The sequence below is a fragment of the Dipteris shenzhenensis genome, chromosome 9 (genome assembly GCF_047967505.1).
Source record: "Dipteris shenzhenensis isolate YYH24624 ecotype China chromosome 9, Dip_SZ_1.0, whole genome shotgun sequence".
NCBI classification, from domain to species: Eukaryota; Viridiplantae; Streptophyta; class Polypodiopsida; order Gleicheniales; family Dipteridaceae; genus Dipteris; species Dipteris shenzhenensis.
The window spans coordinates 9,743,976-9,762,444 of record NC_141604.1 but is presented as its reverse complement, the minus strand read 5'-3'; the positions used below and the strand labels follow the sequence as shown (position 1 = coordinate 9,762,444).

The window sequence follows — 18,469 nt, the reverse complement described above, 5'->3', positions numbered from 1 at the left end:
CACTCTCCGGGGTCCCAGTGTATCTCCCTGAGAGGGCATCCCTCCCATAACCATAGTCTCCAACGCAGGGCATCTAGGTCTGTGATACAAGAAGGGTCGATCGACCACTCCTTGCCCAACCGTCCCACTACTATGACCCTCTGCCAACCCACCTGGCCTAACACCTCGTCCATCTCCTGATTCACTGTGATCCAGGACTACAGTAGTCCGCCCGATCCCACATCATAGAACCGTGCGCTTGTGGGGGCTGGTGACTGCGGGCACAACTGAATTCTAGATACACCCGTCCTAGAGAACTGTCCTAGCTAGTGTGCTGGAGTGAAGACCTGCAGTCCCTCCCTCCAAGAATCTGGAATAGCTGCCTCTATCTCCACCATCCTCTGGCCGGCCCCTCTCAGATGAGAAAGGACCTCCAATCGTGCCTCTACCTCTGCTGGGAGTCTAGACCATGTCCGCACTGTGCCCAACCAATATGTAGCCGCTGCCCTAGCATCAAATCATCGTGGTCTCTGGCCTACGGGTGCCAGATAAGCGGCTGGCGTGCAAACTCCTCCGCGTACCGGGGGCTGACTTGAATGAGACCTCCTGAGATCTATTGCCAGACCCTCAAGAGACTCCTCATCAGGGGTGAGCCTTTCCCGTGAGAGGGGCCTCCGAAAAGATCCACCTGTGGGACTATTGCCATTGACCACCTGTGCGGGGGGTGTTCCTCAAGAGACCGCGCTACAGGAGAAGTTTCCAGGGCTCCATGCCTGCAGTGAGACCCCTGACTATCAACTTGCCCAACAGGGCTCTGCTCTGCATCTCTGGATCTATAATACCCAGGCCTCCCTGTGCCTGTGGTAGTATCATTGTTTGCCATGCAACTCTAGCTCTGGTGTTGCGAGTGCCATTTGATCTCGCCCAAAAGGAAGTTACGCACCAAGTGTCCAGCAAGAGGCTATGTACCAGGCTGTGGCCAATTGCACCTGGTTAGCCACTAAGGCCTTGCTTGCCAGAGAGAGTTTGGCTGAGCTCTAGTAAAGAAGCTTGCGCCTCACGCTCTCAAGGACCGAGGCTATCTACTGCTCTGCAGAGATGTCAATACCCACACGGCATCCCAAGTACCTCACCGACTGGCCACTTGGGATCCACCTGAAGCCTACCAATGCGCCCCACCGAAGAATCTCCTGGGACTCCTTAGTCACTGAAAGAAAACCGACTAATTTGCCCCAGTTGATCCTTGCCCCTGAGGCGGTGCAATAAACCTCAAAAGCCCCCCTGACCGCATCCCAGGCTCCCCCCCGAACCCTCCACATACAAGGCCGTATCATCTGCGAACTCTGAGTCCAAAAGCTCCTCCTCCTGTTTGATTGGTAGCCTCATCCCTCTGAGGCCAACCGTCTGTGACCTCAGGAAATAGCCCAACTCCTCCGCGACAAAGAGAAAGAGGAAGGGAGCCAGTGGGCAGCCCTGTCTCACGGAGCGGCTGAGTGGGCTCCCCTGTGAACCCACCAATCAACATGTGACTGAATAATTAGTTTAACCTTTATACCATCTATACTTAAAAGTTATTTGAATGTGTTCTATGTGCTTTATGGTTACCCAAAAGTGTTGAGATTCAGTTGGTCTGTGTTTGGACAAGTGCAAGGGCATTTAGCCTTGCTGTAATTTTGCCTACTGTATAAAGAAATAAAGAAATACCAAAAGGGGCACTAGGGTTTGGGGCCAATCGGCTGTCTGGAATCTGAGCAGGAGAAATATAGCTCCCCATTCTGGGTTTCATGTTCTCTTTGTGTTGCTGAAATTACTTTCTATGTGGCTGAAATAATGGTACTTGCTGGTTAATATTTACTCACCGCCCTTTAGTTTATTTGAAGGCTGGTCTCAGTGGTTCCATTGCCGGGATATCACCATCTTCCTCAAGAGGTGAGCCTGTGGTTGTTGCTGGGTCAACTAGTATTTGCTGGGAGTTATTTACAGCTAAGTAAATCATGAATAGTTATTGAGAGGAGGAGTCGCAGTCATCTCAGGAAGAGAAGTCCTGGCCTGCTGTGGAAAAAGAGGCTGGAGACGAGGAGGATGCATATGCCTTCTTTAAAGTATAGTTGGTAAGTATTGTGGGAACTCTAGCTCAGCTTACTTAAGATGCACGGTTTGTGGAGTTCCTTAGTGCTCCTCCGAAGAAGACTCACGGGCGGCAGCCTAGTGATACACCGTCAGTTATGCATCATGCACAGGATCTTCCAGTGCCACAGTCTGCTTTTGTCCCTCGTGCTGGTTTACATGGTCAAGGAAATAATATCCAGTTTATGAATCAGGGGCAGCAAGCTTTTCCTCAATCTTCTATGCATCCATGATATTTTGGAAGAGGTTCATTGTTCCAAGCTATGGTTGGACAGCCTATGCAAGGTGTTAGAATGCCTAGAAACTATCTTGCTGGTTCTCAGCTTGGTATGCAAGGTTTTCAAAGCAAATGTTTGGGGGAATGCAAATTGGAATGCCTAATATGATGTATGGAAATATTGGTATACAGTCAGGAATGCAGACTGGGATGCATGGTAATATGGGAGACTCTATTGGTATGCCCGAATTGCAGGAAAGGGACCTAAAATGGTAAACCCTGCGGTGAGTAGTGCTAAAAGTGCTTAAAATGAGGGAAATTTTGTGCAGCCTCCATTTTTACAGCCACCAGTATATGATAATTTGACACCCAAGGGAAAGCTTAAAGACTTCAAAGAAGGTGGGGCAGTAGTGAAATTTGAAACCTTTAATGGTGCTCAGCAGTTTAATGTAGCCTATTCAGGTGGAAACTTCACAGAGTCTTCCAAAATCAAGAAAGTAGCCACTTTCTTGAAGAGAAGTGCATTATAGTGGTGGACCAATTTGCTTTTGCAGGGTAGAGCACCAGTCACTTGGGTTGATTTCAAACATGTGTTTTCAGCTGCGTGGCTGACTACCACTTTTGAGGTAGATATCATGATAGCTTGGCATAAACCTAGAACCTGGAACTGTATTATAAGAAATTGTGGGAAGCATTGTTACCCGTTATTTCTTATAGGCATGTGCCACTGTGTGAGCAAGTTGAAAAGTATTGTTGTGGGTTACTAAAAGAAATTCGGGATTATTGTATGTTCAGACACTTTTAATTGGAAGATTACTCTGACACACAGGGGCAAGACTCATGAACTGGATGTAAAACTCAAGGGAGAATCAATCCCTATTGTATCCGCTTCAGCTATTTCTTTTGTAATGAAAAAACATGTTTCTTCGTATTTGGTTTTTGCAAAAGAAATACAGCTAGAAGATACTCCCTCTCATCTTTCTAGGCTGGATAAAGAGCGGGCTGATTTTCTTTTTCAGTTTCAAGAATGTTTTTCTGAGTCTCTGCCAAGAGAACTTCCACCAGAAAGGCCCGAGGATCATGCCATTGATATAATACCAAGCAATAGCCCACCGAACATACCACCTTATAGAGTAACTAAAGACCAACAGGAAGAGATTATGAGCCAAGTGAATGATTTGCTGCAAGGGCTTATTCGGCCTAGTTTCTCTCTGTTTTGTTCACCGGTTTTGCTGGTGCATAAAAAAGATGGTTCGTGGAGGATGTGGATTGATTATCATGCAGTGAAAAAGATAGCCATCAAGAACAGATTTCCGATTCCGTGAATAGATGACATCTTGGATCGTTTATAGGGATCTACAATTTTCAGCCGCATTGATCTTAAGAGCAAGTACCATTAGGTATATAAACGGCCTGAAGACGTGCACAAGACAGCTTAGTGACCACTTTTGGCTTATATGAGTTTTTTGTTATGCCATCTGGACTTACTAATGCTCCTCCCACTTTCAATCGAATGATGGACTTAATTTTCGAGAACATAGATCTTTCATGGGCACTTTCTTTGATGATATTATAGCGTTCTCAAAAGACGAGGCAAAGCATCGAAAGCATCTGGTAGTTGTATTTGCGAAACTCAAGAAGCACAAGCTGGTTGTTAATGCAAAGAAATGTGAGTTTCCATGCCTGAGATTTACTTTTTGGGGCACATCATATCTAAGGATAGAGTACACATGGACCCTGCTAAGGTTGAGGGCAACCCGATCTTGGCCACTATTGAAAAATGTACATGAAGTACACAGCTTTTTGGGATTATACTCGTACTGTAGGCAATTCATCCGCTATTTTGTTGAGATTGCTTCCCTCTGCATGCATTGCAAAAAAAGAGAAGTTCATTCATTCATATGGGCTGAAAAAGAAATTGCAGCTTTTGAAGAGCTGAAGGAAAAGCTTGCTCCGATTCTATGTTGATCTTGCCAGATCTTCAAAAACCTTTTGCTGTCCAATGTGATGCCTGTAGGAACAGCATTTGGGGAGTTCTTATGCATGATGGATGAGTAGTTGCTTATGAGAGTAGAGTGCTACAGCCTGACGAAGTGAATTTTCAGATTTACAAGAAAGAGATGCTGGCTGTAAATTATGCTCTTTCTACTTGGAAGCATTATTTGCCTATGCTGATTTATATGTTTAGGCAGATCATTCCTCTTTAAAATACTTTTTCACTCAACGAAAGTAATCAGAGAAACATATGCATTGGGCAAATTTCTTGTCCATGTTCCGTTTTCAGATAGTGCATATGCTAGGCAATAAGAATGTTGTTGCTGATGCATTATCGAGGAGACCGATATGCAATGCAATGTCAAAGAAACCTCAGTTTCAGCTATCACTATTGCATATCATAATGAGATGGATGCCATGAAGGAATAATATGCAGAGAAGGATGATTTTGGACAGACCAACTATCTGATGGATAGAGGCATGAGCACTATACTCTCAGGGATGGTTTTCTTATGATGCATGGTTGCCTTTGTGTCACAAAGTAGTTGAGGCCTAAGGTTATTACAAAAAGTCATTCTCCACCATATGCAGGGCATAGAGGTATTGATGCCACAGTGAAAGCAGTCGAGCATTTCTTTTATTGGCCAGCTTTGAGATGAGATGTTGATGCTTATGTTAGGACATGCATCATTTGCTAGAAGGTCAAGTATGACCGGCAGCAAAAGTCACCCGGAGCCACTGTTGCCTATTCCTGATAGACCGTGGGAGAGCATTGCCATGGATTTTATTTTTGATCTTCCTCGAACACCAATAGGACATGATGGCATATGGACTATAATTTACAGATTTAGTAAGCATGTCCATTTTATTTTAGTTAGGAAGAAGATTACAACAGATCAAATGGCAAAGTTGTTCATGCAAAATATATAAAAAATACCATGGAGTGCCCCAGTCTATCATTAGTGACAAAGATCCATGTATGATGAGTCTATTCTGGAGAGGACTCTTTGAAAATATGGATATGATGCTGAAATGCTCATGTTTTTTTCATCCACAAACAGATGGGCAGTCTGAAGAAGCAAACTCCACTGTCCTTGATCTTTTTAAATGTCATGTCTTAGATCATAAAGCAAAATGGGAATAGTATTTGCCATTGGTAGAATTTGCTTATAACAATACAGTGCATACTTCCACAGGCAAGGGTTCCATTTCAAATTGTGAAAGGCGAGAGGAAAGTGCCATCTATTTTTCATACGAAGGATAAAATCTTTGAGACGGACAGATATATGGAGAATTGGGATGATGCATATAAGAAGATCAAATTAGCTCTCCAGAGGACTCAGGAAAGGAAAAGAAAGCCGCCGTTGATAAGCACCGCTGTGAATTGGTATTTGCCGAGGGTGATTGGATTCCCTTGCGTAAAGCAAGGCTGAGAACATGTAAGGGTCAAACCAAGGTGTATGCCAAGCTCAGTATGACATATTATGCAGAAGATCAATGATGTGGCTTATGTTAAAAATCATGGTACAGTGGAAGCAAAAGAGATGAATACTTGCTGGGAAACAACTCAACAAAAGTGTAGCAACAAAGTAACAAAGGAGATGGCAAAACTGAACAAGTTCTTCCTTCTAGAATGAAGGGCAAAAGGCTGCAAGAGGAGCAGCTACAAAGGGTAGTAGTTGCTGCAATCTTCTTCCACCAACGGTGGGCTAGACAAGTTGCCTTCTCCCTACTAAGTGCGCATTGCTGGATTAGCTTCAGTGCTGAGAGGTTGAAGGCTTGAGTGCAATGTGATAGTGAGGGGGAAGGAAGCTTTATATAATAGAGGGGAGAGGCCAAAAAGGGGTGGTGGATTGACCATTGACCTTGGCCACCGACCATTGACCTTGACCACCGGCCATTGACTTTGACCTTGGCCATCGACCATTGACTTTGACCGGTCGACGACCCCCTCTCAATCACTCCTCCTTCTAACCGCCTAAGCCCCTTGCCCTTCTCCTCATAAATGGGGGGACAAAACATGTGGGGCATTAACCATGAATTCTAACAGCTTACAGGCTAAAACTACCGAATCATTGGAGGAGGATTCACAATGTCTTTCACGCGAGTCTCTTGAAGCCATTTCATGCTGATGTGCGAGAAGATACGCCTTATAAGAAACAACTAGAGGTAGAGGAACTGGATGAGATTCTGGTTCTAGAACAGATCTTGGCACATAGTGAAAGAAAGGTCTGAGGTAGAGTTTCCCGTCCCTATTTGTTAAGTTCTATAATTATTCACCATTGAATGCGAAGTGGATGGAGGAGCGTGAACTGATAGATTCACCTCAATTGTTGCATCTCTACCTAGAGGCTTTTCAACTTGAGCTGACTTTGGTTATGGCTCTTTTAGCCTTAGTAGAGCACGAGTCTAGAGCATTGCCTAATGCTCAAGAGGGGGGTAGCACCTGCACTCCCTCAATACAGACAGGCTCAGTTATCTAGAAGTCGCTTGGTGACACTTCATGTCTCACCCAAGGTACCGCTTGCTGCTGACGGTATATCTGCCAAGGAACTATGATTAGTGTACTAGTCACTGTTGTTATGCATTAGTATATGGTTTATATATGGAACTCCACAGAATCATATATGCACTGCAGGTTATGCATCTCATTCTGCAATGTTAGTTATGTGTTGCTCGTTCTGCAATGATGATTATTCATTGCTCATTCTGCAATGTTGGTTATTCACTGCTCATTCTGCAATGCTGTTTGTACAGTACATACTTCTATAATGGCACTCTATGCCAGTGTTCTTATGTCTTTTGTTCATGTACTGCAGTTATTGAGTGCAAAATGAGGATGTTTGCCCGGTTTCAAGAGACGGTATGTCGTGGGGACGTGAATTTTCTAGACCTGTGAATACCTTTGGCCTCTCATCGATTAGAGGGCTAATCTAGTGAGTTAATTCCATGGGTCTAGGCAAAGAGTTGAAGGGCAAGAGAGGGGTAAAAGTCCCACTGCTAAAAATAGCTCCATGGGCCACGTTTGGCAAGCTGGCTTGGGAAGCAAGCGGAAAAGTCAAAATTTTCTTTGAGGAAGTTTATGGACCACAGGAAGACAAGGAGAGGCACGTCACAGGCTGGGAAAGTTCCCTAGGGCTGTTCTAACAAATCATCTTGCTAATTTTTGACTACCAGAGCAATCCGTAGGCTGCCAGAAGCTCAAAAACAAATTTGCCTATAGCCAGGGAGCCTCTAGATTGATTCACCTAGAGCCCAAGAGCCTCTAGATTGATTCGCCTACAACCCAGGAGCCTCCAGATTGATTTGCATATAGCCAGGAGCCTTCAGAAGAATTTGCCTACTGCTAGGAGCCTCCAATACTAATTCGCTACTGCTAGGAGCCTCTAGCAGGACTCGCCTTAACCAAGGAGCTGCCAGGTGAATTCGCCTTTAACTAGGTGCAGCTAGATTAACTTGCATGCTTGCCAAAAAACTTCATATTGATTTGTTTTCATCCAAGGCCATTGTTGGGTCTGGTGTTGCGTGTCGACCCCGGATAGCAAAGTTGCCTTCAGAATTCTCTATTAGAAAGTTTGCATGGAGTGTCGCCTTCTTTTCTTTGTCAGCTAGAGTATCCCCAGGAGGGCAGCAAAGGTTTGACACTAGTGACACCTTGTAAGAGTTGTGTAGTTGAGACGGGCTACTAGTAACAGCTCCTGGCTATGTGCAAACCTTGTGTGTCTGAGGGATTGATGCTTAGACATCTAGGAAGAGGGTGATTTTGTGTTATAAGTATTGATGGGATTTTTTGAACTGTTGGCAATGGATGACGCACTGGAATCGGATGCCTTTTTTGAGCCAAGAATTAGCTGAGTAGCAGGTCGCTTGTGCCTGCCAGTGTTGAGATTCAGTTGGGCTGTGGTTGGACAGCATTTAGCCTTGCTGTAATTTTGCCTACTGAATAAAGAAATAAAGAAATACCGAAAGGGGCGCCAAGGTTTGGGGCGATTTCTGAGCAGGAACAATCCAGCTGACCTGTTCCCTTATACTTTTCAAGTAAAGCACATGTGTATGAGTTGTGTTCCATTCTCTATCTTGTGATCTCGAGGTATATCTTCTGCTGCGTGAGTAGTCCCTTGAGGTATATTTTCAACTTTACCCTTTTAGGGTTTTAGATTGAGTCCCCTTTAAGCTGAACCTAATCCTCTTGAAGAGTTCTCTAGCATCTTTGTCCACCTGAAGTCAGAGTTACACAAATATCAAAGGTTCCACATGATACAACTCTTCATACTTAGAAGACATGTGTTTTTTAAAACAGGCCATCTAATTGGTTAACCAAGAATGTGTAAGACAATGATTTTACATAGACATCCTATTCCTATTTGTATAATTGCATTTGTATATAAGGTACATGAAATTATGAGGAGTTAAGCCATATTTTGTATTCTTATGAAAATCCTGTCCAAGAACTTAACGTGCCAAAAGGTAGAGTTCATGCAACCAACGACTTTAACTCAGTATTTCCAGTAAAATTCATGCACAAAAGCGGCATATAGTGAGCATCTTTTTTTAATGATATCAGTAAATCGTGTTCATTGCAGGACATTCCAAATATGAAATATCTAAAGATTATTCATTGATAGGGACACCTACACAACGAATAATGAATGCCTTCAACGCACTCTCAATATTGTCAACAATCTATGGAAATGCACTTCTGGTGGAGACTCAAGTAAGATACATCCTCTCTCTCTCTCTCTCTCTCTCTCTCTCTCTCTCCACACACACACACACACAAATCACACACACACACATGCACCTGCACCTATCTATTTGTATACATGCATATATATAGAATGATGTAATTAGCCAACTGCACTTAGCTAAGGATATCATGTGTTAAAATTTAGTGTGATAGAGTACAAGGTGAGAATGCTTTTCTTAGAGAGGAGTTGGGAAGGATGATCCTCCAAAGAAATCCTTCATCATCAAGTTGAAGGAGGCAAAAACAAGACGTGAGTTAATATATTAACGAAAGGGAAATTTTTTAACGAGACTCCTATCTTCATTATGGGAGACCTCAGGCAAATAGGAATAGAGCATTAAAAAGAGGCCTTTCAAAAGGCTATGGAAGCCAAGCCTTAGGATAAGTGGATAGTCTATAGGGGTGGGAGAGTAATTAGCCAAGGTCAGAGGTCCCCTCCCCTATTATACATCGTTATGAGGCCCGGGGGATGACTAGTACGCTTGCCTTTTCTCTTTGGATCTTGGCTGAATGCTTCCACTCGATGCCAGGGAACTTCCATGCACCTTTCCAAGGGAGAGATTTTGTGTTATATCCATAGTACATGGGTGCACTTGGATGTCTGTGCACATGACACTGTTCACACTTATAGAGGGTTGCATAGGCCAAGGCGAGTGGCATCCTTATTCTACTCACACTTACATCCATACATCAGTGTGCCGATTAGAGATTATCATGCCGACTATCATGGTTCTACCTCAGAATGCTCATAGAAGTCTAATGGCAACATGTTATTTCCAAGGGGATGCAAGACTCCTCTTATTAGTAGACAACTTAATAGAGATGTTTAAACGTACTTCCAAGGACACACATGCCCAAATTCATGTCAAACATTAGGGGTAGTACGTGCTTTTGACATGTGTGTCATGTGTGAGCTTCTACTATACAATGGTGATGCATCAACCATTTCCATCATCTGTTGTTTTACTTCAGCGAGAGCATTCAATTGTTCATTGACCAAAATTATTTCGTTTGAAGTGTTGTATTTTTCTTTGTAATAGTATCTAGACCTTGAAAAAACTCATTCTGCATCTCTTGTAGCCATGCCTGAATCAAAGTAAATGATATTGATCTTGTTGTTAACTTGGTGGCCAGTTCATTCACTTAGCAACCATGTAGTTCTGCTTGGCCAGGTTGTATTCTAGCTGTTTCACCTGCTCATAGAGCTGATCGGTTTTTTCTTGCAATTGCTGCATATCCTGCTTATTTACCTGTCTCTACCTTTTTGTGTAATTGCTGGTCAACAAAATTGCGTAGTGCACCCAAGGCATCTGTGGCATTTTTCACTGTCACTTCCTCCGTATCATCCTTTGATCTCTTTGCTGGTAAAGCATGTAGGAGATTCTGGCTTTGCAATTCCAGTAGAGGCTTGCAGAGTAATAGGCGAACCACTTCTCATTTGAAGCTTAGTGATTTTTCTTTGCCTTGTGGTGTGAGGCTAAGGGGGTATGTGCTGCACTTTCTGTGATAGGGTCAGACCATATGCCCTTAAATGTTGAATCTTGGCTGCACCATTGAATAGCTTCCTTAGCATCATTTGGTGAGTAACCACACTGTATGAAATATCTAAAAACTGAACTTTTTTTGTGCATTGAGGGGAGGCTCATCATCTCTGAACTATATCAACTGTGAGTGGCTTGCTAAGGGGGTAATCCTGTGTTGACCCCGATCCATTGTCAAAATTAAACAGTGCATGGAGGAAGGGTCCCAGTCTGGAATTTTGCAGGGATTTCCTCTTGTCCTTTTAAGTATTTCACCCAGGATTTGTCCTTACGATTTTGCCATGCAGATAATCTATCCAATTCATTTTTTTGCCAAATTCAGCTGGAGGCTGCAGGGCGTAATTCTCTTTCGACATGTAGTCCGTTTTCACTAATAGAATCATTCTCTCCAAAAACCAATCTTCTTTGGGCATCTCTGACATTCCACATGACATAGTAATTCCTATTTGTTTCTGGGGGCTGACTTTCCTTGACCATGATCAAGTCAGAACAATGTTCTGATTTGTGATCTTGAACTAGAGGCAAGTTAAAGACATTTGAAACCAACTCAACTAAAAGATTCAAACTTGGTTTCATCTGGCCATCCGATATGTCCCCACGATGTACCCACAATGTCGAAAAAGTAAAATTCGTATTAATTAGTTCTTCCACTGAAAACGTGGGTGCTTGATTGTAACTAATGCCCAAAAAAATGAGTCCTGCGATTAACCTAAGTGAATGTCTGTCCATTGCCCTCCACTTCTCGCCTCTTCTTGACTCTTCTTGCCTCTTCTCGCGGCGGCAGCTTCTTATCCTCCTTCAGCAACCTTGCCGCCTCTGGTCACCTCCCCCTCTAGCCCTCTGGTTCTCTCACCCGCCTGCATCCCTTCTCCTTCGTGGGCATATCTCGCTCTGCCCTCCAACCCCTTTTCCTTGTTCTCCCTCTCCCTCAGTTGCCTACTTCCTCCGTTGCCACCGCCCGTAGTCCAACCTTCCCTCTGCTTGTAGCTTCATCGCTTCCCTACTTCCAGCTCTCCTCAGCCTTTCATCACTTCCCCTTCTACCTCCCTCCGTGCATTGCGTTAGGTGATTAAGATAGCGGTAGTGCTGGAGGGCCAGGGTTCTAGATTATGGTCAGCAGTTGGTCTTCTTCTCTTGCAAATCACACTCGAGGCTTGGCAGCTGTTCGATTCGATAGTCTCCTTTGCTATGACCTTCTCGCTGTCAGCAACCGTTCCCAAGTCTTGAAATTTTCTTGAATTTAAAATAAGCAATAGCTGGTCGATCTTGTGTGGTTCTACCATGATGGCTGAATCTGTTTGAGTTCACGCCTTGTTGCCGCCCTAGCTTTGCCCTATGCACAATACTAGTGTGTGCACGGCGCCAGGATCAATATGTCTCGTCAAAATGGAGTGACTATGTTCCCATGATAGAAGAATGAAGCCGAATGCAAGGAGATTTTGCCCTCTACCCTTTACCGTTTGTTTGAATGCCAAGGGGGACTGCCTTGCCAAAGTAAGATTTTGCCGGCCTGCATTGTTTTTTTGCTAGGCTTCAAATTTTATGTGTTCAATGTGTCCTCTAGCCCTTTGGAACGAGCCCTCCTTGTGTGAAAATGTTGAAAATGGGGAGGCGCTTGTGGAAAAGAAGCCTGCGTATGCTTCTATTAATGTAGGGGATCTTCGAGGAATGCTGAGGGAACTCTCCTTCTCCTCCTCCTTGTGGGAGCAATGCAAACCCATACGGTCCATAGTGTCACGTCAATGGCTTCCAGAGTTGCAACAATGTGAATCCTCAAGAGGGAAGGGAGAGAGAGAGAGGAAGAAAGGGAAGGGGTGTGGGAGACGGAAAGGGAATGCATGAGAGAGAAGGGGGATGAGGGTGAGAGGCATTCACAATGCTAGAGCATGAGAAACATAGATAACACTACTTGAAAAGAAGGAAGTCTTCTATTCCTCAAACTTACACATTTACAAACTTACACATTTACAATCGAAGACTGAAAGTCAACTTTCTAGTTGCTATACATAGCACCTTTTGAAGGAAGGGCCAACCCTACTCCTCCTCACTACTCTTCCTATTTCTTATGTTACAACCACTTGGCCATGCCAAGGCGAGAATCCATTTCTATTCTATTCTTTCTTCCGCTCTTGCTCTTGGGATGTAACACCAATGCTGTCCTAAAGGAAGTGAGAGTCTGAGAGGCGGCCTCCAAGAAAATAACAGTGTCACCTACTAGCTCACAATCAACGAGGTCCTCCTTCTGTCTGAGTGGTAGTTTGAGTGGTAGTCTGAGCTAAGAATGTCAGCTCGAGATCTAAGAAAAAATGCTCATAGCCTCAATAACAAAAAGGAAAAGAAAAGGGGCAAGAGGGTATCCGTGACGGATTGATATGGAAATCTGAAATCTGTCTCCCGTGACTCCTCTAATAAGTGTCTGGCTGTGGGCTGATCTATGTTGGGAAGTGGTAGGAGAGAAGAGATGCATCACGACAAGAGTTGAGAACACAAGAAGAATCCAAAAGTGTCTTCTATTGATTGTGAAAGAAGCTCTCATTTATAGAGTAGGAGATAGGGTGGCCTAGATCATAGGCACCTCTCCTACATCAAAGGCAATCAGTCCTACATAGGTTCTTCTAAATCATTGGCACCTCCTAAAGAGGGCTCCTTCTACTGCATCATCACTTGTGTCATGGTCCTAGATAGCACTAAGTGTGCTTCACTACACACCTTTTTTTTTTTTTGGGTGAAATTTCTTTTGCGTTATATTACGGGAGTCACTATCCCAAAAAAGGGGGGAAGTTGCTTCACTACACACACAAACATGTGGCCGCTACTAGATGCACACATGCACCTTAGAGCAAGTCCTTGATCACAAATGTCCCAACATAACCTCCTCTCAAGGGTTTGCCTCATGCTATGTCAAGGATGCATCTAGTCACAGAGTTTTACAAGCCATCTCATGGTGTTCAAGAATAAATCTATGGCTAGGATCTCATGCTAGCAAGGGTGCCCAAGGGTCAAGGTTTACAAAATGGGATAAAACCCCATCCCAAATGGTTGTCTCTCTTGCATGTACAAGGATTAATCTTAGGCCTTTGTGTGGACCTAGTTTCTCAAATCTGCAAGAGGTACCATGGAGGCAAAGACATATCACATAGCCTACATCATATGGTGACCAGAGGTGATGTACAAAGACTATAAGGACTAAAACACACAACCATAACATTCTTTTTGGAGTAATACTCCAGGCAGAGAACCTCAAAATTGACTACATGACTAAGTGATGACAGAAATTCAAAGATGTTGGGCTTTAGAAGGTCCAATCTTTATCTTTATCTTTATCTACCACAAAATTTGTTGCTTCATTTGCTGATGGAGTTCTTTTTTCAATCATATTTGCTTTGTCTTTCTTCTTCTTGGATGCTTGACTGCAATAGATTACTATGGCCCAGTCAATTTCAAAGCCACGACAGATAGTGTGGCACTTGGGATACCCGCTTGGTTGGTGTATCTCCTTGAAGGAGGAAACTTCTTGGGTGATGCAACATGTTAACATAAGCTAGATTACTGGAACCTCTCTACTTGGCCTAACGAAGAAAATCAAAAATTATGAATTCAGATTCACAATGCCTCCATGTGTGTTTGCACATAGTACAAGCAATCATCATGGCTTATATGCAGTTCCATTTGCCACTTATAGCATGGGATAAGAAAACCTTGGATGCTTTCATGTTGCAAGCAATGGAGTACCTTTGGAAAACAAGAGAAGACAAGAAATCTCTCCGTCTCATGAAAGTTGAGCTAGTTTGTTCTCCAAAAATGCATGGCGGGCTCAACATTTTAAACATACACTGATTTGGTTTAAACATTTTAAACATACACTGATTTGGTTGCTCGGAAAGTAGCTATGCTACTGCAGCTCAAAAGGAGCCATGGACGCAAATGCTCAACTTTTCAAAGTGATTGTTTTTGCCACAATTAAGTGCATGGATTGATCCTATAGCAATCTTTTTCAAGATGATTGGTGTTTCCACAATGCTTGCATGCTTTGTACTTGCCTTTTGATGAGAACTTCATTGTAAGTGCTTGAGTTTGATCTTCTAGAGAGAGGGTGGCGTAGATCATAGGCACCTCTTCTACATCAAAGGCAATCAACCCTACATCATCGGGAATTCCTAAATCATTGGCACCTCTTGAAGAGGGCGCCTTCTATAGCATCATCACCTGTGTCGTGGTCCTAGATAGCACTAAGTGTGATTGCTGCAAAACTGAGAGTGGAGGCTCAAGGGGGAGCCAACATAACAAAACCCTACTTCTAATTGACCTAGATGGTACATGTACTAACTGTACCAATAGTCCTAACAAACTATAACTAGGCCTACAAGGCACATACCAAGGAATAAGTGGCACCTATGGATAGCCCATAGAATGGCCTACAAACCCCTCTCCATGGTATGGGTTGAAGTATCCTGGACATGGCTCAGGATACCTAAATATCTAATGTCATGGTTGCATATGTTTGTCCTGTAGGGATATAGCAACCTATGATTGTACAGAGCACAACAGATCAAGTTATAAAAGGTATTAAGTTTAAAGCTTGCCAAAAATCCTCAAACTTAGGTCGAGGTAGAGCCTTCGTAAAAAGATCTGCCAAGTTGTCTTCAGTGGGAACATAAGACAATTCAATATCACTTGCTGATAATCGCTCTCTGACATAGTGATAGTGAACCTCAATATGCTTTGTGCGAGCATGGAAAACAAGATTCCGTTCAACAACCAAAGCACTCAGACTATCAGTGAAGATGACGGTAGGAGCAGTCTGACATGCACAAAGATATGCAAGTAGCTTTCGAAGCCAAACACTATATTTACTGTAGCTGTAAAAGGTACTCTGTACTCAGCTTCACAGCTAGAAGTAGCAACTGTACTCTGCTTCTTGCTGAACCAAGAAACACATGAAGTACCAAGCATAAAACAGTTGCCACTATGTTACACATGAGTGTCCGAACAACCAACCCAATCACTCTCAGTGAATCCATGCATGACAAGTGAAGTATCAGCCCCATAAAGAAGGCCTAAATGATGAGTGCCTTTGAGATATTTGAAAACACGCTTCACAGCATGCCAATGGTGCATATATCTGCTCAACTATGAGACAGCATACTGTAGATCAGGTCTTGTATGGCATAGGTAAATCAAACAATCAACTGCCTGCTGATAGAGAGTGACATCACATGTACCGTTGCCATCCTTAGAAGAGAAGTGAAAACCAGGCTCTAATGGTGTGGATACTGGCTTGCAATCCTCAAACTGAAAACGCTGCAAAAGCTGTCCAATGTACTTGATTTGTCACATCAAAACGTCCCCCTCACTGCTAGCAAATTGGATGCCTAGATAGTAGTGCAGAAGACCAAGATCAGACATAGCAAATGGCTGCTGCAAATCAAGTTTAAAATCTGTAATTTTCTGAGCATGTGTCCGAGTCACAAGCATGTCATTCACATAAAGGACTAAAATCAGCAAATCTGTCCCACGCTTGCGGATGTAAAGGGTAGCCTCTGTAGGACTATTCCGAAAGCCAAGTGTGAGCAAATGAGTATGAATTCTGGAATACCAAGCCCGAGGTGCCTGCTTCAATCCATAGAGGGCTTTTTTCAAGCGGCATACCTTGCTTTCAGAACCTTCAACCTCAAAGCCAAGAGGTTGGGAAACATAGACCTCTTCCTGCAAATGCACTACTATTCGCATTGTTATTGCCTTTGCTGCCCACTTTCATTGGGAGATACATCAGCTTGATATCAAGACAACTTTCCTTCATGCCACAAATGGGTATCTGCCATGGTAGAATCAAGAGCAAAGGCATGTACATCTGCAAGAGCAGCATCATCATCCAAACATCTGTCATAAGCATCAAGTCTATAAAGACCTCTAGTCAATGTGCTAGTCAAGACCATGGTAAAGGCATGTGTAGCATCATACACTGCGCACCTAACACCATCAAAAAGAACCTGAAAGCCACATGTAGCAATGGCTGAAATAGAAATGAGGTTCTTATGAATGCCTGGAACATAAAGCACATGCTGTAGAGTAACAATACCACTAGAGATAGAAGTAAGAGCAACTTGCCCAATACCTTTCACGGATGCATTATTGGCACATGTGACACTGCCCCCCTGAGATGTATGCTCTAATGAGCTGAATAACTTCCGGCAGGAAGTGATGTGCTTGCTAGCACCACTATCAAAGAACCAGGCATCATGAACATCTGAAACTGCCATACAAGCATCATGAACATCAGGATTATACTGAGATGTAACCAAGAAATCCCAAGGCTGGTCTTGTGCGAAATCAACGGGCTCATGTCGATCTTCTGTACTAGAAGAACCAAATTCTGTAAGGCCAGACTCTTTCTTCTTCTTTTCAGATGCAATGCGCTTCCTGCATTCAGAAATATCATGCCCAGGTTTCTTGCAATAATTACATCTCTTCTTCTTTTTGTTATCCCCTGAAGAAGAGGCACCATGTGAATGATCAGCATGGAAATGAGAGGGTTTACCAGCTGAACCCTTGCCTTCACCTTTGTGTTTGTGATGGGCAGCAAATGCTTGATCACTAGCCATAGAAGCATTGCGATTCGCACGACTTTGCTCCTCCTGAAGAAGAAGAGTAACCAGCTGGTCAAATGAGAAATGATTAGCATCACCCCCTACAACCAACCTCAATGTAGTAGCAAAGCCTTGATAAGAATCAGGCAACCCATGAAGGGTATTAGAAACAAGCTGAGAATTTAGGCCTAATCTCATCAATGTTGGCCAACTGCTCTTTCAAATCCTTCACATTAGTGAGATAGGCATCCATGTTACCACCCTCTTCAAGCTTCAAGTCTTTCAACTGCTTACGGAGATAGGCAACCCTCGCCTCATTCCGCACCTGATACAAAGATGCAAGCTGATCCCATGCTTGCTTAGCTGTCTTGCAAAACTGGATATGAGGCATAATAACCCGTTTCACTGAAAGAGCAATCAAGGCATGTGCTTTGGCATCACAACCATCCCACTGAATCTGCTCCTGTGTAGGAGGCAAAGTACTTGTAGCAGGAGCTGTAGCTATTCTACATGTAGGCCTGGCCTCAGAACTTGAAACAATATGCCATAGATTCTTGGCAACCAAAACATGTCCCATGGGATAATTGGTGCCATCAAGCTTGTCATTAGCCCCAAGCATCCCAAACAAATCATCCTTGCCGCTACACATGGTGCTGAAATTCAAGACAAATACACCAACTGGCAAAGCAAATGAGAGAAAGGCAACCTCTCAAAGTCAAGTGACAAAATTCTGCCCAAGCTTCAAAGCTTATGCCTGCAAGAGACTCGATTGTCCCAAGGTATACTTGTTGCAAGAAAAATCCCCAAAAGGCAACATGAGGCCTTCCAAGGAAACACGGGCCTTTCCAAAATGCAAATGAAGCATAAATTGGAAAGAACCAATGCAACAACAGCTTACCCAATGATGTAGCCTGAAAGGACAGCAGTGTAAGGCTCTGAAAGCGAGCAAATGAGGGCTGGAAATGAGAATTATAGCAAGAGAAAGTGCTCCATGAGGAGGAGAGCACTTAGAAATGAAAGAAAGAAATCAAATGGAGAGGAACTCGCAGCCCGAGGCAAAGGGATGCCAAAAGAGGAAGAAAGCGCTCAAGGAGTGGGCTCCAGATCACTTCAACAAGCTCCAAAGAGCTTCAACAGCCAGCACGCAGCTCGAGGCAGCAAGAAAACCGCTCCAAAGGGCTTCAACAGCCGGCACACAGCTCGAGGCAGCACTAGACAGCTCCGAATTGAAGAAATGAACACCGAACAGGCTGCAAAGACTTCCGTACAGGCAGTT

The 18,469-nt window shown here is 43.6% G+C and overlaps 1 protein-coding gene across 1 annotated transcript in view; it reads left to right on the top strand.

The window, feature by feature from the left end:
- LOC147898164 (GABA transporter 1-like) overlaps positions 1-18,469 on the top strand; it is a 63,719-nt gene that overhangs the window by 36,394 nt on the left and 8,856 nt on the right. The window contains exon 6 of the mRNA XM_087378862.1: positions 8,902-9,032. Within this exon, the coding sequence (XP_087234988.1) occupies positions 8,902-9,032 (131 nt within the window). The remainder of the gene's footprint in view (positions 1-8,901; positions 9,033-18,469) is intronic.